This window comes from Cetorhinus maximus, chromosome 18, assembly GCF_964194155.1.
Source record: "Cetorhinus maximus chromosome 18, sCetMax3.hap1.1, whole genome shotgun sequence".
In the NCBI taxonomy this organism is placed as follows: domain Eukaryota; kingdom Metazoa; phylum Chordata; class Chondrichthyes; order Lamniformes; family Cetorhinidae; genus Cetorhinus; species Cetorhinus maximus.
The window spans coordinates 65,749,289-65,770,413 of record NC_135896.1 but is presented as its reverse complement, the minus strand read 5'-3'; the positions used below and the strand labels follow the sequence as shown (position 1 = coordinate 65,770,413).

Sequence of the window (21,125 nt, the reverse complement as noted above, 5' to 3'; positions counted from 1 at the left end):
GGGGGTCAGAGGGGATTCGGAGGTCGGGAGGATTTCTGAGGTTGGGGAGTGTTTGGAGGGGGGGTCCGAGGCTCGGTGGGTGGGGCGGTGGGGGGAGTGTGGTATGAGACCGGTGGGAGGTGGGGCGGGGGAGGGTGGTCTGAGCTTGATGGGTGTGGGGAGCGGGTTGGGAGTGTCCAAGGTCGGGGTGGGGTAAGAAGGTCCTGAGGTCAGGGGTGGAGATCAGTCGGAGGTCACGAGGTGGGGTTGTGGGGGTCCGAGGTCCAGAGGGGCTGGGTGGGAGTTGAAGGTGCGGGAGTGTCGGAGTTTGGGGTGGGGGGTATCGGAGTTCGGAAGGGATGTGTGGGGGGAGTCCCATGGGGTATGCCTGGGTCTTTACAATAGTTACTCATAAGTTAGAAGTGGTTTTGATTCTGCTAGCTTTTTCTGAATAACTATTGGTATAAACCCGACAGAACCATCCGAAGTTTGCAAATTAAACCGCATTTTTGGATGGTTCCCAGTGCAGTGCAGTTGTCCAGAGGAAGTGTGCACTTCTGGGCAATTGCCGTGAAAACCCTTACCTGGGAACTTCCCAGAGGGATTCCCCAGCGCATCTTTGGGGTACCCCCCAAATACAACTCTGGGGAGCTCGGAAGTTACGGGCCAATGTTACCTATGGGACATTAGTGTTTTATTTCAATGACATTAGTTGTCCTACAGGAACTGGGCTTCAAAACGTTGGTGATGTAATAGTGAGGAAGCAGTTTAAAAATGTTTGTTTTCTTTTGTTTATAGTTTTTATATATTTTCCACATTTGCCCTCGATACATCACTGCAAGACAATGTGCGAGTGCAACCTGAGGCCTTCCTACAGTTGTCTATTTTCTATGCAATCGTGCACTTGCACCCGCACAACATGTAACATCAGTAATTCATCATGGGAAGAATTTCCTCTGTGTGTTATACGTGTAGCAGAATTGTGAATGTGTTTATGAGGAAGAAGTTTATAATTTTGTTACACTTGTTGCACAAAGGATAACATTCCCATGTGAGAAAATGGAAATATCAAATTATATCTTACCAGTTTGTGGCCCAAAAAGTTTCTCTTTTATTGAAGCCAACAATCTATCTGCTTTTAGAACATAATAGTGCCTGATATATTCCAGCATTTTCATGTATAAATTTTTCTACAGATTGTATTTCAGATTTAAGAATATTGATCATTGACTCCCCATTACCTTTTTAAACATTGTTTGTTTAATTCATTTACATGTAAGCACTTGAAATGTTCTAGTCCATTGGCAATAGTTAAAAGATCCATTAACTGAAGCTTTCATTAGCTCACCAACAGCTGTCACAATAAACAGGAAACATTCTGATCTATGTGTATGAGGGTATGACATGCTGACACTATTCTATATGGCAGGCAGCTCTTCAAATAGCTTCATGACTTGAGTAATTCAAATAGTAACACAGGCATGTGAGGTTACCTGAAAGCTGGTAATTGAGACAATAATCCATTGTTCTACCTTAAACTAGACTTGTCTCAGAATTAAGCTGCATGTATAACACTGAGGCACTCTCAGTCTCTTTCATTAGTGCAAAAAGGTTCTGTTATGACAGATATTTCAGTTATTTTATGCCGTCGTTTTTCAAATGTGTGGCAGCTTCTCAAGGGTAATACTGGTATCTTGGCGAATGTTTCTTTTTCTGATAAGCTGATAGTGTTTTGATGAGACAATCAAGACCACTGAAGGCTTTTCTACCTTTTATGCAAAGGTGCTGGTAGAGCACTTAAGGTGATGCCACAGTGCACCTGAAACTTTGTTCAACCATAGTTCCAACATTGACCCTAAGAAAAAATACATTCTGGGTTTGACATTTAAGAAAGTGGCCCTAAGACATATACTTGCTTGTGAGATAAAATAAGATTATCCTGGGTAAATGCTTACACAAGCATTTTACTCAGGGGGTCATATCAAAGAGATTCCTTTACTAGCTTACACCTGCCTTTGTAACTGGATCTCAACTTGATCTTATTTAATGCACTGATATACGATTTCAGTCATTATGTTGGCTGTACAGTATTGCAAATCAAGAATACTCCTGAGAATTCCTAGAGATAGATCATTCTTATTTCTTATGTATGTCTTCTTAATATTCACTCTGAAGAGGATGATATTGTGTGCTGAGCCATGAATTATAAAAATTGATACCTTTGTATGTAGGCTTGCATTAAATTGAGATATTCTTTTTTACTATTTATTGCCTTAGTAGGGTTCCTGATGTCAGTTTATATTTAGCTGCTTGGTCATATTAAAGTTTTTCTACCACTTGGTGATATTTTTGCCAAGGGCAGTCTTGAAGCAATGCATACAAAACTACTCTTCGCTCAAATGACTTCAAAAAGTATTCGTAGACAAATTCTACATGGAATTTTAATTTCAAATCATTTTTTGAAACTTTGATTTTCAAAGACAAAGTTAGAGATGGAATAAAATTTAAAGCCTCAGTGTGTGCCTGAAATGCTACCAGTTAGTTTGCCAGTGTTGAACTTTACAAAACGCAACTCTTAACTGTTCAGTAGCCAGTGCATTGCTTTGTCTGTGCACAGATTAATCACAGTCAATCTTCTGGAGAGATATGTTTTTCTAGTAGCACACTCAGTTTGTAGCTGGTTTTCTGATTGAGACTCTTCACAATGGCTGGGAATACTGCTCCTCTAAAATCTGTTCAAGAGTGTTTAATGGGATTTTGTAGAGCCTCTTAGAGATGTCTGTATATAGAACTACACTTGAAGCAAAGAGCTCAAGAAACAGCAATAATGCTGATGATGATCTCACTTCAGTGAATGGCTGTTTGTGATGAGTGCTTAAAGACTTCAAAAAACCCTGCTTTCCCTAAATTAAGTTTGCAAAACAAAATATGAGAGAGCTCTTGACTCTCAGATTTTCCAGCAGAATCTCAAATTGGTAGTTAACATTTCTGTTTCCCTTAAAAAACTGAAATCCCAGAACATAGGTAGAAGTATAGCCCAGCTTTCAAGAATAAAGGCAATAAATATCTGTCAGAGGAGGCACATAATGACAGGCTACCCATTAAAAATATGGTGCTACAATCATCTCAGTCCCAGGACAACGCTGCAGGAGTTCCTCAGGGTAGTGCCCAAGGTCCAGCCATCTTCAGTTAGTTCATCAATGCCCTTCTCTTTTGCCTTTGATGTGGGTTCTGAATAGAAGTTTGTTTGTTTTTACAGAAGATTACCCACCTGAGGAGATTTAAAAGTGCTGAATGGATTCTATGAATGAGAGTTTTCTTTTCACTATCAAGTGTGTATGAGTGAGAGCTGTATTAGATTGTTAGAAGTTATTTCTTTTTCATCTCCATATGGCTCCTGAGGTCTGCCCTGGTGGATACTGAGTGAGTGGCTTTGGAGGTGGCATGGAGGGTATGAGGGGCCATAAGGGCGAGTGGTGGGTGAGGGATGAGGACTAGAGGGCCTAACAGATTCTGAAATAACTATGTCAAAATCCCAAAGAAACGAGGTGGGCCTTCTTTTCAATCCACCTTAGCACTTGCCTGCCCTTGTGGTCACCTACGCTCTGCTTCCAGGGTTGATGAGCCCATCCCACACCCGAGACCCCAACTCCACCCCCCCCCCCGACCTCCCCAGAGTGAATATTGCTTGTATAAGGGTACTTTTCACTGTCTTAGGTCTGAGGAGTCAGGAAAATTGCTGACATCTCAGGATCTATCCTGTCAAGCATTTTCATAACCTGAATGTTTCAATGAGATCGCCCCTCATTCTTCTAAACTCCAGATAATTACGACCCAATTTACTCAACTCCTCATCATAGGACAACAATTTTATCCCAGGGAATTACTCTAGTGAACCTTCACTAGACTGCCTCATATGCAAGTATATCCTTAAATATGGAGACCAAAATTGCACAGTGTTCTAGGTGTGGTCTCACCAAAGCCCCATACAATTGTGGCAAAACGTCTTTATTCTTGTATTCCAATCCCTTTGCAATAACGACCAACATGCAATACGTTTTCCTAATTCCCTACTGTACCTGCATGCCAACTTTTTGTGTTCCTTGTATGAATGCACCCAAGTCTGTCTGAACATCAACATTGAAAAGTTTCATGACTTTCAAAAATATTCTGCTTTTCTATTCTTATGACCAAGGTGAATAATCTCACTTCCCCACGTTATACTCCATCTGCCACCTTGTTGTCCATTCACTTTACCTGTCTATGTCTCCTTGCAGCCTCTTTGTGTTGTCGTCACAGCTGGGATTCCTACCTAGCTCTGTACCGTCAGCAAACATACTCTCTGTTTCTTTATCTAACTAATTAGTATAGATTATAAATAGCTGAGGCCCCTGCATTGATCCTTGCGGCACTCCATTAGTCACAGCTTGCCACTTGAAAATACCCTATTTATGCCTGCTCACTGCTTCCTGTCCATTAACCAATTTTCTATCAATGCTAATAATTCCACCCTAACTCCATGAACTGTTATCTTGTGTATTAACCTTTTGTGTGGCACTTTTATTAAATGCCTTTTTGAATTCCAATTATGCTACGCCTACTGGTTCTCCTTTATCTACCCTACTAGTTACATCCTCAAAAAACTCTAATAGATTTGTCAAGCAGGATTTTCCTTTCGTAAAACCATGTTGACTTTGCCTGATCATATTATGTTTTTCTAAATGCATTGTTAAGACTTAGTTAATAATAGATTCCAATACTCTCCCAATGACTGATGTCAGGCTAACTGGCCTGTAGTTCCCCATTTTCTCCCTCTCTCCTTTCTTGAATAGTAGTGTTACATTTGCTATCTTCAAATCTGCTGGGGCCATTCCAGAATCCAGGGAATTTTGGAAAATCATAGCCAGTACATCCACTATCTCTGCTGCTTTCTCTTTTAGAACCCTAGGATGTAGATCATCAGGTCCTGAGGATTTTGTCACATATTAGTCCCTTGATTTCTACAGTTCTTTTTCTCCACTTATATAATTACCTCAATTTCCTTGCTCTCATTAGCCCCTAGGTTAGCCTCAGTTCCTGGTATGTAACTTGTGTCTTCCACTGTGAAGACAGATACAAAATATTTGTTCAATACCTTTGTCATTTCCTCATTCCCCATGATAATTTCTCCTACCTCAGCTTCTAAGGGGCCAACATTTACTTTAGCTACTCGCTTCCATTTTATATACTTGTAAAAGCTCTTACAATCTGTTTTCATATTTCTGGTTAGTTTACACTCATATGTTTTGTTTTTTTGCCTTTTTTTGTGGCCCTTTGCTCATTTCTAAAACATTCCCAATCCCCAGATTTACTGCTATTCTTTGCAACATTATGAGCCTCTTCTTCTAATCTAATACTATTCCTAACCTCCTTAGTAAGCCATGGATGGATCTTTCTCACTGAATTTTTATTTTTCAATGGAATGCATTTTTGTTGAAAATTCTGAATTGTCTCTTTAAATGTTTCCACTGTTTATTTGCTGCCAAACCTTTTAGTCTATTTACCCAATCAACCTTAGTCAGCTCTTCATTCATGCCTATGTAATTGGATTTGTTTAAGTTTAAGATTCTTGTTTGTGATTGCAGCATGTTATTTTCAAACATAATGTGGGCTAGAATTTTAGGTTCTCCCGCCGGCAAGTTTTTAGGTGGGGGGGGAAATGTGAAATTGAAAGAATGGGATTTCCTCCGGGTTGCTTGCCCCGACCACACAGCGATTTTATGCTGGGGCGGGCAAGGCCTCAGACAGGAACCCTGTCCTTGCCTCAGTTGAGACCCATAAGTGGCCAATTAATGGCCACTTAAGGGCTGTTTCCTGCCCAGCCTCAATTTTGAGGCTGGCAGGAGGATTTACCTGGTGTGGGGGAAGCCCGATAAAGAACGGGCCTAGAGCTTGGGTGGGAAAGTTGGGGGGGCACTCCATCAGAAGCCACCTTTAAGGTCCAGTGGCTGCTGGACCTCCTTCTACCCACCTCCCTGCCCTGGCACCCCTTAAACTTCCCCTGCCCTCCGTTCCTGGGTTTTAGACTCAGGCATGTCGGTGTACTTCCTCTTCAGTCCACTGCAGCTCTTGTTGCTGCAGGGACTGGAGAGCTGCCAGACACTCAGATTGACTAGCAGTTCTCTAGGACAGGACTTCCTCCCAAGTGAGGAACAGAAATCCCACCTGCAGCCACTTAACACTCCTTCGAGCATGAAGTGGCTGCGGGGCAGTCAGAGTAGGCGGGGATGTGTTCCAGCCAACTCTTTGGATGGCGGGAAGGGATGTCGTGAAACCAGTTTGCAATCGTCCGCTCAGCCTGTCGATGGTGGGCCGGTTCCCCATCATCAGACGTTGGGAACCTCTTTGTAATACATCAGCATATCCTTAAAAGGCCAGCCTTCTGGGCTCATCCCACCCCCCGCTCCCCTGCTGGATCGTCCGCCCCCTTCGACGGGAAAACATGCTGGTGCAGAACACGTCTTGACAAGTGTGACATGCAGAAGTTGGAACTTACAGCCAGGGCCTTGCTCACGTTGTGGTCACCTAAGGAGCAGAGAATGCTGGTGCCCAACAGCAACAGCACACTGGAGGAACGTCCATGGCATCTCAAAGACATGGCTGTGCTGCGAAGCAGCTCACAGAAGCTGTAAAGTCACCATTGATGCTCACAACGGATGATGGTCGAAGGGATGGGAGGGGAAGATCTAGGATGGACTGGGAGAGGAAGAGCTGTTGAGGGGGTGAGTTTGGGAGGGGGAATGAAGGTGTTGGGGGTAAGGTTGGGAGGAGGGAATGAAGGTGTTGGGGAGGTCAGGTTCGGAGGAGGGAATGAAGGTGTTGAGGGGGAGGTGAGGTTGGGGGGGCATGAAGGTATTGGGGGGGTGAGGTTGGGAGGGGGAGTGAAGGCATCGGGAGGAGGTTGGGAGGGGCGTGGGGTACAGGGAGAAGAGGGTAATGGGGAGATGACGGCAACTGGGGAGAAAGGTGTAAGGGGAGTGGAATGTGTAAGGGAAGGAGTCCAGAGGGGGGGCTGAGTGTGGAGAGGGGAAGGAGTAAAGGGGGAGGAAGGAGTGCAGAGAGGGGAGAGAGTACGGGTGGAGGAAGGAGTATGGAGGGGGGAGGGAGTACGGGTGGAGGAAGAAGTAAGGGTGGAGAAAGAAGCCGGGAAGGGGGAAGGAATAAGGCTGGAGGATGAAGTGAGGTTAGAGGAAGGAGTCGGGAGGGGTATGGATTAAGGATAGTGGAGACAGTAAGGGTGTCTGAAGGAGTCAGGAAGGGGGAGAGACTAAGCGGGAGGTGGGGGTGTCCAGGGGGTGGGAGGACTAAGGAGAGGAAGGTGTTCCGGGGTGGGGTGGAAAGGGTCCAGAGTGGGGAAGGAGTTCTGGGGGGGAGGGGTTCTAGAGGGGGAAGGGGTCTGGGGAGGGGAAGGAGTTCTGGCAGCGGGGGTGGTGGGGGAAGGGACCTGGAAGGGGGAAGGGGTTCCAGGAGGGGAACAAGTCCAGGGGCAGGGGGTTTGTCCAAGAGAAAGTGCAAGGGTGGGGTCTGATGGGTCCATGTCTGCCTCCTGGGGAGCAAACTGAGGGTGGGCGTGGTATGAGGGAATGGTGAGCATGACCGAGGGCAGAGCGGGGTGGGAGGGTGAGTGTTCAACCGTAGCGGGAGAAGGGATGGGAGGGTGGTTATTGTGGATAGGGGAGCAAAAGTAAACTTGAAATAGCACCATGCTGTCCAAATCGAAAGTGAAACGAGAGTCGTGGTGGGCGAGATCAGGCGTTACATGGGGGTGTGATCAGTGGGTAGGTGGAGATGCAGGTCAGCTCAGATGAACAACTGAAAGAAAACCCCAGCAGGCAGCGTTGAAAATGCTCAGGACATTGAGATGAGTGTGATACAGGAAGGATCCGTGTGCATGGGGAGAGTGCTTGCATGAGGCTCCAAAAGGCCCTACCACACACACACTTTTCCCTCCAGAATCACTTGTGGGCCAGCTGCTCCCTCTGCAGTGACAGAGGACAAGGTTGAGGGGCTCACAGGCACAGGGGATTCGGAGAGAGAGGACAGTCTCTGAGATTACTGAGTGGATAACCCAGGGTGTCTCCTCCTCCCTCCGGGTGCCCAAGGGCCCCGACTTGCCTCATTGAGGGGAAGGAGCACCTGGAGGGATATCAAGGTGCCCTGTTTCCCTCTCACGTTGCCACTACAGGAACTCACTCATGGCTTCCACGATGGAGTGCAGGTCTGCGCGCATCCCCACGTTCTGCTGGACGAGGGTCTCCATGGCATCCGCCATCCTCCCCATGAGACCTCCATACTCGCACATGTTGGCACCACTTCATCAGAGAGCAGGTGGATACACTCCTCCGACTCGTGTGCCACTCTGCTGAGGGCTTCCAACAGCTCTGCATGATGTTCCCACATCTTCTGCTGACTCTCCAGGATGAGTTGGAAGACCGAGTCCAGAGATTTGTCATCTGACTTGTACCTCATGGATGCCTCTTCCCCAGCAGTCCTCCGAGGGTGTGGAGTTCGGCTGAATCTGCCTCCTTCTGCTGCGGACGCATGTCCATGCGGTGACCACCAGATTGTGAATCCAAGCCTCCTCTAAATCTAAGTCCCACTGAGGTGTGTGTCTCTGCGCTGGCACAGAGTGTGGGTAAGCGCTGTGCCATGTCTTTCAGGCTGCTTATTTCCAGCTCTTCAATGGAGGAGGAGTCCTCTTGGCTGGAGGTGAGGATGTGGATGGAGCTGAGGGACTGGCTGGCTGAGGGTGTCGGTCACTTGGCGGAGCTCCCAGTGAACCAAAGTAGAGATAATTAGTGCATGGCAGCAGAGTCAAAAGCAGGAGAGAGAGCACTCACAGATGCGTTGAGAGAGGGATGATATGTTGCAGGATCCTTAGGTGAGTGTTTGCCGCTGACCTCACCGTCACCATAGGCATGGCCCATGCACTCACCAGTCAGCGGGATGGCACGCTCTTCAAAGTGAGTGAGGGGCCTAAAGTGGGCCACTCCATCTCTGGTCTGGGACCTCTCCTTGCTGATGTGAGCCAGCTCCTCCTGCATGAAAACAGATGGAGAGAGTGTGAGCAGGACACATGGCGCTGTGTGGAATGTTTGTGTGATGAGTGGAGCCATGGACGGGATGAGGACACGAGCTCGAGAGGATATGAGGCTGATGGAGATGTGAGGGTGTGTGTGAGAGTTAGTGGTATTATCCCTTGAGGCGTGAGATCCCTATGGATGTGTGATGGGTTTGTGAGTGTGAGTTGAGAGTGGTGAGAAGAGTGAGTTACCCTGGTGGAACAGATGGGACCATTCATCTGTAGTGGCACTGAGTGGCTGTCCTCTTTTGCAGCGCATTGGCACTGACCACCGCTGCCACTGCCTGCCACGCTGGATTGGTGATGCCACTGCCCCTCCTGCGGCCAGAGCGGGGGTAGAGGACATCAAAGCGGGCCTCCACGGCATCTGAAAGGTGCTCCCGGGATGTGTCACTAAACCTGGGGGCTGCAGTCTTGCTTTTCGGGACCATGTCTTCTGTGCAGCAGCCATGAGCTGGAAGCACTGAGAGGTGCGCACATGGCTGGACTTTAAATATGGCGCCCGGCGTGATGAATCAGCGAGGTGATGGCGTGGCAGGCGAATAACAGCTTGCCCACCATAGTAACAGCGTGTTTCCCGGGAATGCATAATTAATATGGAGGGTTTGGGACGATATCGTGTGAAAAGCCGCCATTGCGGCTGGCGGGTCATTTTACCCGTCCACTACTGCACTTAGTGCAAATCTGGGATGCTTCCGACCCATGTCTCTGCAATGGCGATTAGATCTAAAAATGTATCTCAATTTGTGTACTCGTTCATCTATTTCATTGAGGATGCTTTGCGCATTCAAATAAAGTAACTACAATCTTGTTATTTTACTGCTATTCCCTGCATAGACCTTACTCTCTGGTGCACTATTACCATTAAACTTGCTGTCCCTCCATGTGCCATTCAGGTTGTCTTCACCTACATTGAAATACTTTCCTGTTGCCTCATTTTTTACCTTTAGATTTCTAAATCTTCCTTCATACTACCTCTCTCCAGCTCTGTTAGTTAAAAGCCATTTTTCTCGACTCTGACCATATTTCCTGGTGCACTCATATGTTTGTATGCTCTGTTCCTTCCTGTCACACTCTGGTTACCATTACCCATATCACTACATTGCATATAGCCTTGTCCTTTTGACTTTCCAAATCTCTCCTCACATGAACCCTGCCCCACTATTTAGTTTAAAGCCCTCTGTACAGCCCTAGTCATTTGACTCACCAGGACACTGGTCGCAGCACGGCTCAGGTGAAGACTGCCCCAACAGTACAGCTTCCTCTTTCCCCATTACTGGTGCCAGTGCCCCATGAATTGAAACTCATTTATCCCACACTAATCTTGGAGCCACGTATTCAACTCTCTGATGTTATTTACCCCATGCCAGTTTGCTCATAGTTTAGTTAGTAATGCAGAGATTATTATCTTTGTGGTTCTGCTATTAAATTTAGCTCCTAGCTACTCATACTCCCACAGCAGAATCTTTTTCTTAGTCCTCCCTATGTCGTCGGTACCCATGTGGACCATGACAACTGGATCCTTCCCCTTCCACTCCAAGTTGCTCTCCAGCCTGGAAGAGACGTTCTTAACCCTTGCACTGATCAATCAAGCAACACAGTCTTCAGGGGACTCACGCTCTCTAAGATACAGGGAACAGCACCTATCCATCTAACTATATTGTCCCCTACTTCAACTACATTCCTGGTATGGGAATGTAGCCCATTAATCAGATGAGTAGGTATGTTATTGGTTGGTGTGCCACACCATGCGGGAGTCCTGGCAGCTTTAGCTGCTGGGGCTGGTGTTAGGCAAGGTGAAGAAGCCTCCTTTCCAGGCCTGCTGGCCCATCAGAGGCAACACCCCCCTCCCCCACATCCACCAAAAGTCATCCCCACTCTTTTCAACCCTTCCCTGGCCTCTTGAACCTGGCCCTTCAACCCCCCTCGTCTAAATCCCTGACTTACTTGGGTCCCCTTGACACAGTAGAACTGCCTGTAGTACTAGCAGTTGCCAGCTCTATAAAATTGAATTTCTTCCCAAGATAGGGGCCAAAGTCTTGGCTTAAAACAATTATTGCTGCTCTGAGCGCTAAATTGCTATGGGGCAGCTATTGCAATTGTGAGCAGACTGTCCACTGACATTTTAGCCAGGGGTGGGTGTGTTTGGGATGAGGACGTCACATACATTCCAGTCTAAAGTGTCCAGATAACTTTCCCCCTCCTTGAGGCATTGCATTGTCTGAAACTCAGACTCCAGCTCATCAACCTTGAGCCAAAGTTCCTTGAGCTGCAGGCATTTACTGTAGATGTTGTTGCCATGGATCACATTGGTGTCTACCAACACCCACATGCTACAGCTGCAATGCATCGCCTGCCCTGCCATCTTTATTGTGTTATATTTAACGAATTAGGCTTCAAGTTTAGAAATATCACTCAACTGTTATCTGTAGTTATACTAAGTACATTATCTGGTTAAGCTATAAATTTAATGCAGCACTTATATCTCCCCAGTACTGGTTTAAACTGCTGCCCCCATTTAGAGAGAGAAAATCTTAAAGCTCACCAGCCAATAAAATACCTGCTCATCTGATTAAGGAGGCTGAATATAGGTGACAAAAAGCAGTAATTCCACACCCCCCACCTCCGCACTGAATTCCCAAGTTAGCAGTTACACACACAGTCCCCATCATCTCCACTCCGTTCATGTTTATCGGGCATATCAGGCACATAATAACACACTACATAAATATAAGTTACCACTTTCTCAAACAATTAAGTGAGCTACTTCACTATTATGAATGCCAAAATATCCTTTGATGTCACTATGGAGAGTGCAATTATCATAAGCAATGGTAGAATAATATTGTAAATTAGCATTTAGAGACCAGACCAAAACGGTCCCCAAATGCCCCAAACAAGGGGTGGCATTTAATGGAGGCAATAGAAAATATTCTGATGAAAGGTCATCAACCTAAACTTAACTGTTTCTTTCCACAGATGCTGCCTGACCTGCTGAGTATTTCCAGCATTTTTGTTTTTATTTCATGTAAGGCACAAGATGGGTAGTTGCAGTGAAAAGATACAAACACAAGCTATTGACACATTTAAGCCCAAAATTCCAGTGTTTTTTAATATATTTCCATAAATATATTATGATGGGTACACTACTTCATGTAATTATAACTACAGAATTAAGTGAGTCAGTGATTATTTTTCTAATGAGTAGCTGAGCCATGCAGACCAAGAAAGCTAGGAATCCCAGCAATCCACAATCACCCATCTGCTTCAGCAAGCCAAGCAAGTCATGACCATCTTCCACCAGCAGCCAGCCACTCAAAACAATCAACCAGTCCAGCAGCGAACACCAGCAGCCCGTCATCAGAAGCCATTAGTCCATTACCTGCCGTCAACTTTAGAAACCATCCATCCTTCACCAGCAGCCAGCCAAACCACAGCCAGCTATTTCCAGCATTCAGTCACCAGATGCCTTCCAGCCAGTCACCAGAGGACAGGCAGTAAACAAAGCATCCAGTCATCAGATGCCATCCTTCCATTAATATGATCCAGGTATTGGCAACCAGCCAAACCACAGTCAATTAGCCATGAACTGCAGCAACCAATCTGAAAACAACAACAGCCAATCCACAACCATTGAGCTATAAGGGTTCAGCAGGAACCAGTTCATAGATGGCCTTCAGGATGAAGTTGCAGATCTAAACATGGTCCTTCTCTAGGGACTGCACTTTGTCATGATAAGCCTTGCATGCTACATTGTCCCTGAGCTATGCTGGTGGGAATATTACACCTATTAGGGTCACCCAAGCCAGACATGTCAAGAGGCCAGAACCAGATCAAAAGTAATCACAAGTCCTTCTGGTGGGGGATTGTGAATCAAACTAATAACTATTCACGTAAAAATTCTTTCTGTCATGGAAACAACTCAGAGACAAGATGAGTTTGTTACAGAATTGTAACAGAGAGAAGGACTGGGGCAAGAGACCTGTGTGATACTTCAAATTGTTCCTCCTTGTTAAGCTGTAAGACTCAGATGTGACCTGATGTTAAATACTCAATTTTCAGCACTCATCTAATGGTGCATAATTGTGAACAAGTTCCCATTGATCAGCTGTTAACAGGGCCTTAATAAGCACAAATGTATTTATTTCAACCCTTTCCCTAAGGTTTCTCAATCCATTTTTGAAACTATATGAATTGTCAGAGAAGTGTTAAGCATTAATAAACAATACATTATCACTTCCCAAAATCCAACACTAACTAATTTTCCTTTTGATACAATTATCGATTGAGGAATATTGGACCATATTTTTTCTCGATCTTACCTTATGTAAATCTATTACAACCATATCTAGAATTATTAATATCAACATCATAGTCATTACTATTGTGTCCTTTTATTGTATGTTAGAAATTCAAAAATGCAAGGGGTAAAATAATCTTATTGTTTTTGCCAAACATTGCATTTAAAGTGGCCACTCTTCCGCATTGATGAACTGGCAGACTGCTAACATTTACACCTTGTGATACTGTTACTGTGTTTCAGGTCATACATATAACTGGACGATTACGGTTGAGAGTTTCTCTTTCACACGGACGTGTGCTCCCTACTCAAATCATAGGTCTAGTAGTTGTGGCTCATGCTTTGCCTCCTCCTACTATTAATGAAGTCAGGATTGACTGCCAAATGTTTGTCACCAGAGTCAATATGGACCTCAATATTGTTTACTGTGAAAACCGGTAAGTAGATTTGTCTTTCATTTATCTGTGTTTCTGTTTTTTTAATGAGAATATATTGCTCATTTTTTAAATTTCCTTTGCTTGATGATCCAACCCAAGCCTTACATTTCAAGTGTATGTGCCACCCACAGCCAGTGCCACTCATGACTGACCAGCTGCCTGGTGGGAATGCATGCAATGTTTTCCCCTCTATCCTGCAGGAAAATGCCTGATCTCCACTTGGTGCCTTCACATACAACTGGGCTCAAATAGCAGCTGAATGGGGGACCAAGCCAATTCTTTTGCATCTGTGTCTGCAGTTTAATATTTTGCACCCCACAGCACTCTATCCATTGTCTATTTTTTCAATGACAAGTTAGTGTGGAATACATTAAAATAGACCATTTTACTATGCCGTATTTTCAAGTTATTAATTTATTATTATTATGTTTAATATTGATTAATTTATGCTTCTGTACCCTGTAGGATTAGCGACTATATGGATCTAACTCCTGTAGATATTGTGGGTAAAAGATGCTATTACTTCATTCATGCTGAGGATGTAGAAGGAATCAGACACAGTCATTTGGATTGTGAGTATATGGCTAACTACAGGAGTACACTGCAACATTAGCTTCATAGAAGAATGTCATTCAGTGCAAAGTATTCCCCTCAGAATAATTGAAAGAAAGATCCTTAAATGTATTGTTGAGAGATGTTCCTATTTGTACACATCCACAAGTAGCCCAATGGAAACTCACTATTTGGGTTTTCCTCACAGGAACAAATTTACTTCTACTAAAATAAAGCAAGCAGCATCTTGAGGTCAGACTTTCACTATAGCAGCACAAGAATATTGATGTTGGTTGATACCAGATTCCAGCACTTTGTTTGCAGAATGGTGAGTCGGAGTTTATGTTCAAGACTCGGTTGACTGAGAGTTCCCAGTCTTAATGGTATCATTGTGGAGAGTTGCCAAGCAGAAACTCTAAACTTGCACATAGGGAGCAGAACAAATGAACTGGATGAAAACAGCATTGTCAATGCCTAAAAGCAGGTTGCCTATCTACCATCATGGGATAATGACAGGCCCAAGATACTGGGGGCCTTAAAAACAAGTGGAAGAAATTAAAATTAAAAAGAACAGTTGATTATCTGAGAAATATTATTCACAAACGGGTCTGAAGTTTGCATGGATATATTTTACTGCATCCCAGAAAGTAAAAGTGCTTCAGTTAATAATTAAAACAAAATGGTGAAGAAAGATGAAGCTTTGAAATAGCAGTACAATGACACAGTCTTGGTGCATTCATGTTTTCTGCTATACAGTGTTAGATTTTGGGTTCTTTCGCCAATTGTACACCTGCTATACTCTCATTGGACACAAATGCCAGAAGTGGAAAACTCAGGAAAGGAGTGAGTGAACTCCATTCTTCTTCAAACCCATGAATATACTAGTAATTGACAGAAAAATGGCTTTGATGGACTCATATCTGATATCTGATCTCAGTGCTAGAATGATGTGTGAAATTGAGAAAGCTATTTACAGAGAGGCAAGGTGGATGTGCAACTTGGCTCTTCTGTCTTACTAAAGAAATGTGAGACATGGTTTAGTAATCAGTTAAAAGGCTACTGAAATGTTGTGTATAAAATCTTGTTAACTTGTTAACAAATGACCTTGGAATGTATTAACAAGCTCAGCAAGTAAACGCCATGCAACTATTAACAGATCCTTTTAACACTTTTGACTTATTCTTGCACAGGTACTGTTTTGCTCAGGAATTCTTATGTTTGCTTAAGTTTGCAATTATAAATCTATGCTATACACAGGTACAGTGTCATATGCAGACACAAACCTTTTAGCCATCATTTCCATTCATGTCTGTCACATTGCAGGGAAATTAATTCTCAAGGGATGCAAGCACAAATTTAGACAAATACAACACAGCCTCTGAACAGCTGTTGTTTACTAACATGGGCTGACATTGGCCAATACAATTAGAGATCAGTATTGCAGTATGTCATCATTTAGAGACACCTAATGCATGTATGTTGATTCACAAAATTTAATAGAAGCGTTTCTTCACAGTTCCGATTTGTTTGTGATGACATCTAGGATTGATTTACAGTGTATCACACTTGTGATCTGCTGTAGAGGATGTTGATAACATCGTAAGAACATCACACCTCTCACCATTTTTCACCAGGGAGAACTTAGAAAGTTGGGCTGAAATCTACATTTTTCACCATATATATTTTCATGCAACCTTTAAATTTGACAGTTAACAGAGCAGGCTAGAGTTTCCACTGTCATGGAATTGGGGCACATCTTCAATGAGACAGGACTTCCATCAAAGATGTCCCCCTCATCCTGGCTGACTGTTCTGCTTTGGGGTCATTTACATCATTTCTGTGGATTCCCCAACATCTTCTGGGGAGTGAGCATGCAGCGGCTGTGGAGATTGACTGATGTTTGGCCTCAAGACCATGGACTGGCCACCATGGTGCCAAGGAAGATTAAAATAAAATGTTTTTAAATCATTCCAGGGCACTGATCGTTGCACAGACTTCCTAGGCATTACAGTTCAATAGCCACCCTCTGATCCATAGCAATACTGGGTGCCAGAGAGGGACATGGCCTCTATATTCCAGCGCTGTTATGCCAAAAATGATGGGGCAGCATTTTCCTGTCGGCGAGCAGTGACGTCAGGCGTGCGTCCCGACGTCACCGCATGTCATTTAGATTGTCAGTGACCGAACTGTCAAAGGCCTATTAAGGCCCGTTAAAAACTAATTAATGCAATTAAATGAGCTGCCTGTCCAACATTAAGGTTGGCGGGCAGGCAAAGAGCCCAGGTGGCCTTCGCATTTTTCATGGAACCTCATCCACGGGCGGGATGAGGTTTCATGAAGCGTTTAAAAAATCAGTAAAATTTTTTCCGAAATTTCATTAACATGTCCCAGCTCATGTGACACTGTCACATGGCGGGACATGTTTCAAAAGTTTAAAAATTCTTTATTTAAAAATTTAACACTGAAACAAATCTCCCTGAGGCACCTCTGTGCCTCAGGGAGATCTCTGAGCTCTTTCACGTGCTCACAAGGAGCCACTCAGGGAACCCCCCGCCCGCACTGGGAGTGCACAGCAGTTCCAGGCCCACCCACATAAAATGGCAGCATGGACCCGATTCGGTTTGCACTCATCCCCACTCCCGCCTGCTCCCGCACAACCCCCCCCCCGCCTCCCCACCGATGGGGGGAAATTTCTGGCAATGGAAAAGATGTCTGATGATGCCTTTCTGTGATCTGAATATTATTACACTGTACATGCTTGTGACTCATCACATCTAGCAAACAATCAGCACAGTATTAAAATGGATGGTGGTGAATGTTGTGCCTGACACTTTTCTGCTCCAATCCTATTAAACAATCAATAGAGTAAGATTGGGGAATTGCAGCGACCTGGCCTAACCACAGTCAGAGATAGCTGGATTTTCCACCAGAACCGCAGCCTTCCACTGTGTGTAGAATCTGGAAAGACTAGTTTCCCCCTCAGGGCCACCCACTAGATGGCTACAGGGGTGACTTAACACACAGGCCTTGGGACGAGTGCTGCTTCTGTGGGCCCCACTGAGGAAAGTTCTTATAGCTAATGTTAATGAGTTTCAGTAGCTACTCAGCAGGCTCACCTGCATGTTATGGGACCTGGATTTGTATTTATTACTGAGGCTCCCATTGAAATAATCTACCAATAGCATAATCAGTGGGAATAGAGTGGAAAATGGCCTGCTCCATTTTAAATATACCAAGTGATAGCATTCTTGCCTCAGTCAGAAGTTTGTAAGTTCAAGCTCTGCTCCAGAGATTTAGGCCTCAATATTAACCTTCTCAAGACAACTGCGGCAGCTTTAAAAGTGAAAAAGGTGATGTGATCCCAACCCACCCCGTGTGCGCACAGCCCCATTTTTACAGTGACAGGATGCTTAATTAGCATATTTAAATCAGACTTTCACAGAGAAATAAGAGAAGCTTCAATTGAAATTTACTGCTGCTACACAAATTTCCTTGGGGTGGGGAGAGTTACCAGCTAACGAAAAGCAGGAGCCACTCAATTCATCTAGGTAAATGCTTCTATCAGTGCTCCTTTTGGGCAGGATTGCTCCCCCTTGCCACTCAAGGAAGCCTTAAGTCACCTCCTGCCCTGATCACTAGCTTCCATTGTTGACATCTGCCCAGGCCTGATTGCAGGCCTCTCCTCCACCAACAATTGCCAGCACCATTCCCATGGGTCCCTCCCTGCAGCCTTCTCCCACTGGCCTTACTTCTGGCTCACTGACCAGTCAGTCAATTTAGTCGGCTGCCAGGTGGGTGATGAACCTACAAAATGTTAATGCCAGCAGCTGATAAGATTGACAGCATCTCTGCACCCCAGCTTTGCCATGTTCTTTCACTGTTTTCACTCTCAGCCATACTCTCCCTGCTTCCCCATAACTAATGGAGCTGTATCTCAGCTGAGGGTCCAGTGTCATTCTGAAGGAAAGTTGCTCTGTCAGAGGTGCCATCTTTCGAATGAAACACTAAACTGATGGCTTACCTTCCCTCACAAGTGAACATTAAAGATCCCAAGGCAGTATTTGAAGTTATCCCAGTTCTCCCAGTGCCCTGGACAACATTTATCTCTCAATTAACGAGTTTAACTGGTCATTTAAATTATTGCCGTTTATGGAAGCTTGCTGTGTGCAAATTGGCTGCCACCTTTCCCTACGTTACAGTGATGATTAAACACAAAACACACTTCATTGATTGTAAAGTGCTTTGGAATGTTCTGAGCTTTTGAAAGGTGTTAGATAAGCATTGTCTTTACTTAATCAATCCCCACTCTGACTTTGCTCATCAGGGAGAGCCCCTTAAGTTTTTTTGAGACTTAAAAATAAGTCTAAGTTTCTCCTTTTGCTGTTTGGTGCCTGGCCCACTCCTCCTCACGACCACTGTGGCTATTGGGCAGCTGCTGCCTCTGGAACATTGGCCGGGATTTTCTGGTCCCACCTGAATCGTCACGGGCGGGACAGAAAATTTGACGGACTAGCCAAAGGTCCGTTGACTTAGGGCAGGAATTTCCAGCTCCACGGTGGGCAGGACTGGAAAATCCCAGCCTTTAGGCCTCTTCTTCTGCTGTTGTCACCTCAGCCTGAACCTGAAGCAAGTGCCTATCTTTGGTCTCCCCTGCGGATTCTGGTGCCAAAGAGAGGAAATGATGATCATTGTGGACTAAAGGTGCACAGCTAGAAATGTATAAACTAGAAATATGTTGGTCCAGATCTTCCGATCCTAATAGCGATGAACATGGAGACATTTGCAATAGCATTGCAATGGCATTGGGGAGTCGGGGCCTGTCAGTGTGTAAACTTGGGCTGTTTGCCTGGTACTTAACTAGCTTTTTACCTGATTTTTTTTAGCGCAGTTCTGAGCAGGTGTAATGCCTGCTAAGAATGCAGCCCTTTCAATCAGGAGAAGCATCAAAGCACACCAACCCTACACCCCCTAACACTGCTCATTCCCCAACCCCCCAACACTGCACCCACCCCACCCTCTAACACTGCTGTTACGACTGGGACAAGACCCCAATTTTGTTATGATCGCGGGTGAGGAGGAATGAGCTGGCTCCTCTCTTTATTCAACCCCCTCAGTTGGTTGCAACAAAGTTAGTTTAAAAATCCTTTCCCCGTGGATACCCTTTCCCAGTCCAAATGTATTTACTTTTTATAAGGAGCCAATTTAACCAGGCTTTCTCGAGTCGAAAAAAGAGTAAGTTTATTACTTACTAAAACCTGAGAAAAATAATAAAATGAAGCGACACACACGAACACACACAGATTAGAAATGAGAAGTTAAGAGTCCAAATAAAAGTTTAAAAATATACAAATCAGTCCTTGGCTTGTCTGTGCATAGATGGTGGTTTGTTGTGGCCGTTAAGTTGGGCAATTTTGGTAGAGCTGACTTTGGCAGCTGTAGGAATTCTGGTTCTCTCTGCAGGGTAACTAAAGAGGCTATCTTATTTCTTTTTACTTGCGGTCTCTGCTAGAACACACTTGCCCCCCAGCAAAAGAGAAAGATAAAATTGCCTTTTACAGGGGTAGCTATCTAGTGTTTCTTCTTGTTTCTATCACTCACAAACACTGATCTGCAGCCAGCTTTTTAACCCATTTTCTTGTGTATTCCTAGGAGGGGAAATAGGTATATCTTGCACCCAGAGTTCCTTTTTCTTTCATCTCAGACCATTTTACATATTCTGAGATATAAATCAACAGGAGATGAATTTTTGGATCACTGCTGAAATGTGGGAATCAGTTTCCAATGTCTCCATGGCCACAGGAGATTAAAGTCCAGACTTTTGCATGTCCCATGCCGTTCTTTCAAGTGTCTGTTTGAAGTGGGCCTTGACAGCTCTTCAGGTGCGACATTCCATGTTCTCTCAGGAGAGGTCTGTCAGTATAATCCACATAGGAATTTTTCAGAAGGTGGTCACTTTAGATTATCAGCCATCTTTTGATCAGTCTTGTATTTCTCTTAAAAATACAGGCCGTCCTAAAAAAAAAGCTCAAAATGCCCATAGGTAGCTGGTAGCGGTAGCCCGCTGTCTTGACACTGCTCATCCCCCACCCTCCAACACCGCTCATCCCTTCCCAACACTGCTCAGCCCACTTCCTGACATGGCCCATCCCACTCCCGACACAGCTCATCTCCTCCCGACGCTGCTCCCCTCACACCCGGAACAAAGCTCAACTCTCTGACATTTCCCACCCCCCTCTCTCCAATACTGTGCATACCCCATCCAATATTCTCACCTTCCGCCCAACACTTTTCACCCCAGACTTTGCTCAGCCTCCTCTCAACACTACTCACTCCATCCCAACGTTGCTCACCATCCACGACACTGCTCACCGCCCCCTCCCCTCAACACTGCTCACGCCCCCCCCACCCCTCGACACTGCTCAGGCAACCTGGGTGCAGAGGGGTTGAGTAATGTCAGAGAGAGGGGGTGATCAGTGTCAGGAGGGGGTGATCAGTGTCAGGAGGAGGGTGAGCAGTGCCTGGGGGAGGTGAGCAGTGTCGTGGGGTGAGCAATGTCGGGGGTAGAGCAGTGTCGGGGGGGTGGTGAGCAGTGTCGGGGGGGTGGTGGTGAGCAGTGTCGGGGGGGTGAGCAGTGTCGGTGGGGTGGTGAGCAGTGTTGGGGGGCAGTGAGCAGTGTCAGGAGGGGATGAGCAGTGTCGGGGGGGGTGAGCAGTGTCGGGGGGGTGGTGAGCAGTGT

The 21,125-nt window shown here is 45.2% G+C and overlaps 1 protein-coding gene across 1 annotated transcript in view; it reads left to right on the top strand.

The window, feature by feature from the left end:
• npas3 (neuronal PAS domain protein 3) overlaps positions 1-21,125 on the top strand; it is a 1,500,089-nt gene that overhangs the window by 1,443,560 nt on the left and 35,404 nt on the right. Inside the window, exons 8-9 of the mRNA XM_078562825.1 lie at positions 13,644-13,837; positions 14,303-14,409. Coding sequence (XP_078418951.1) covers positions 13,644-13,837; positions 14,303-14,409 — 301 coding nt within the window. The remainder of the gene's footprint in view (positions 1-13,643; positions 13,838-14,302; positions 14,410-21,125) is intronic.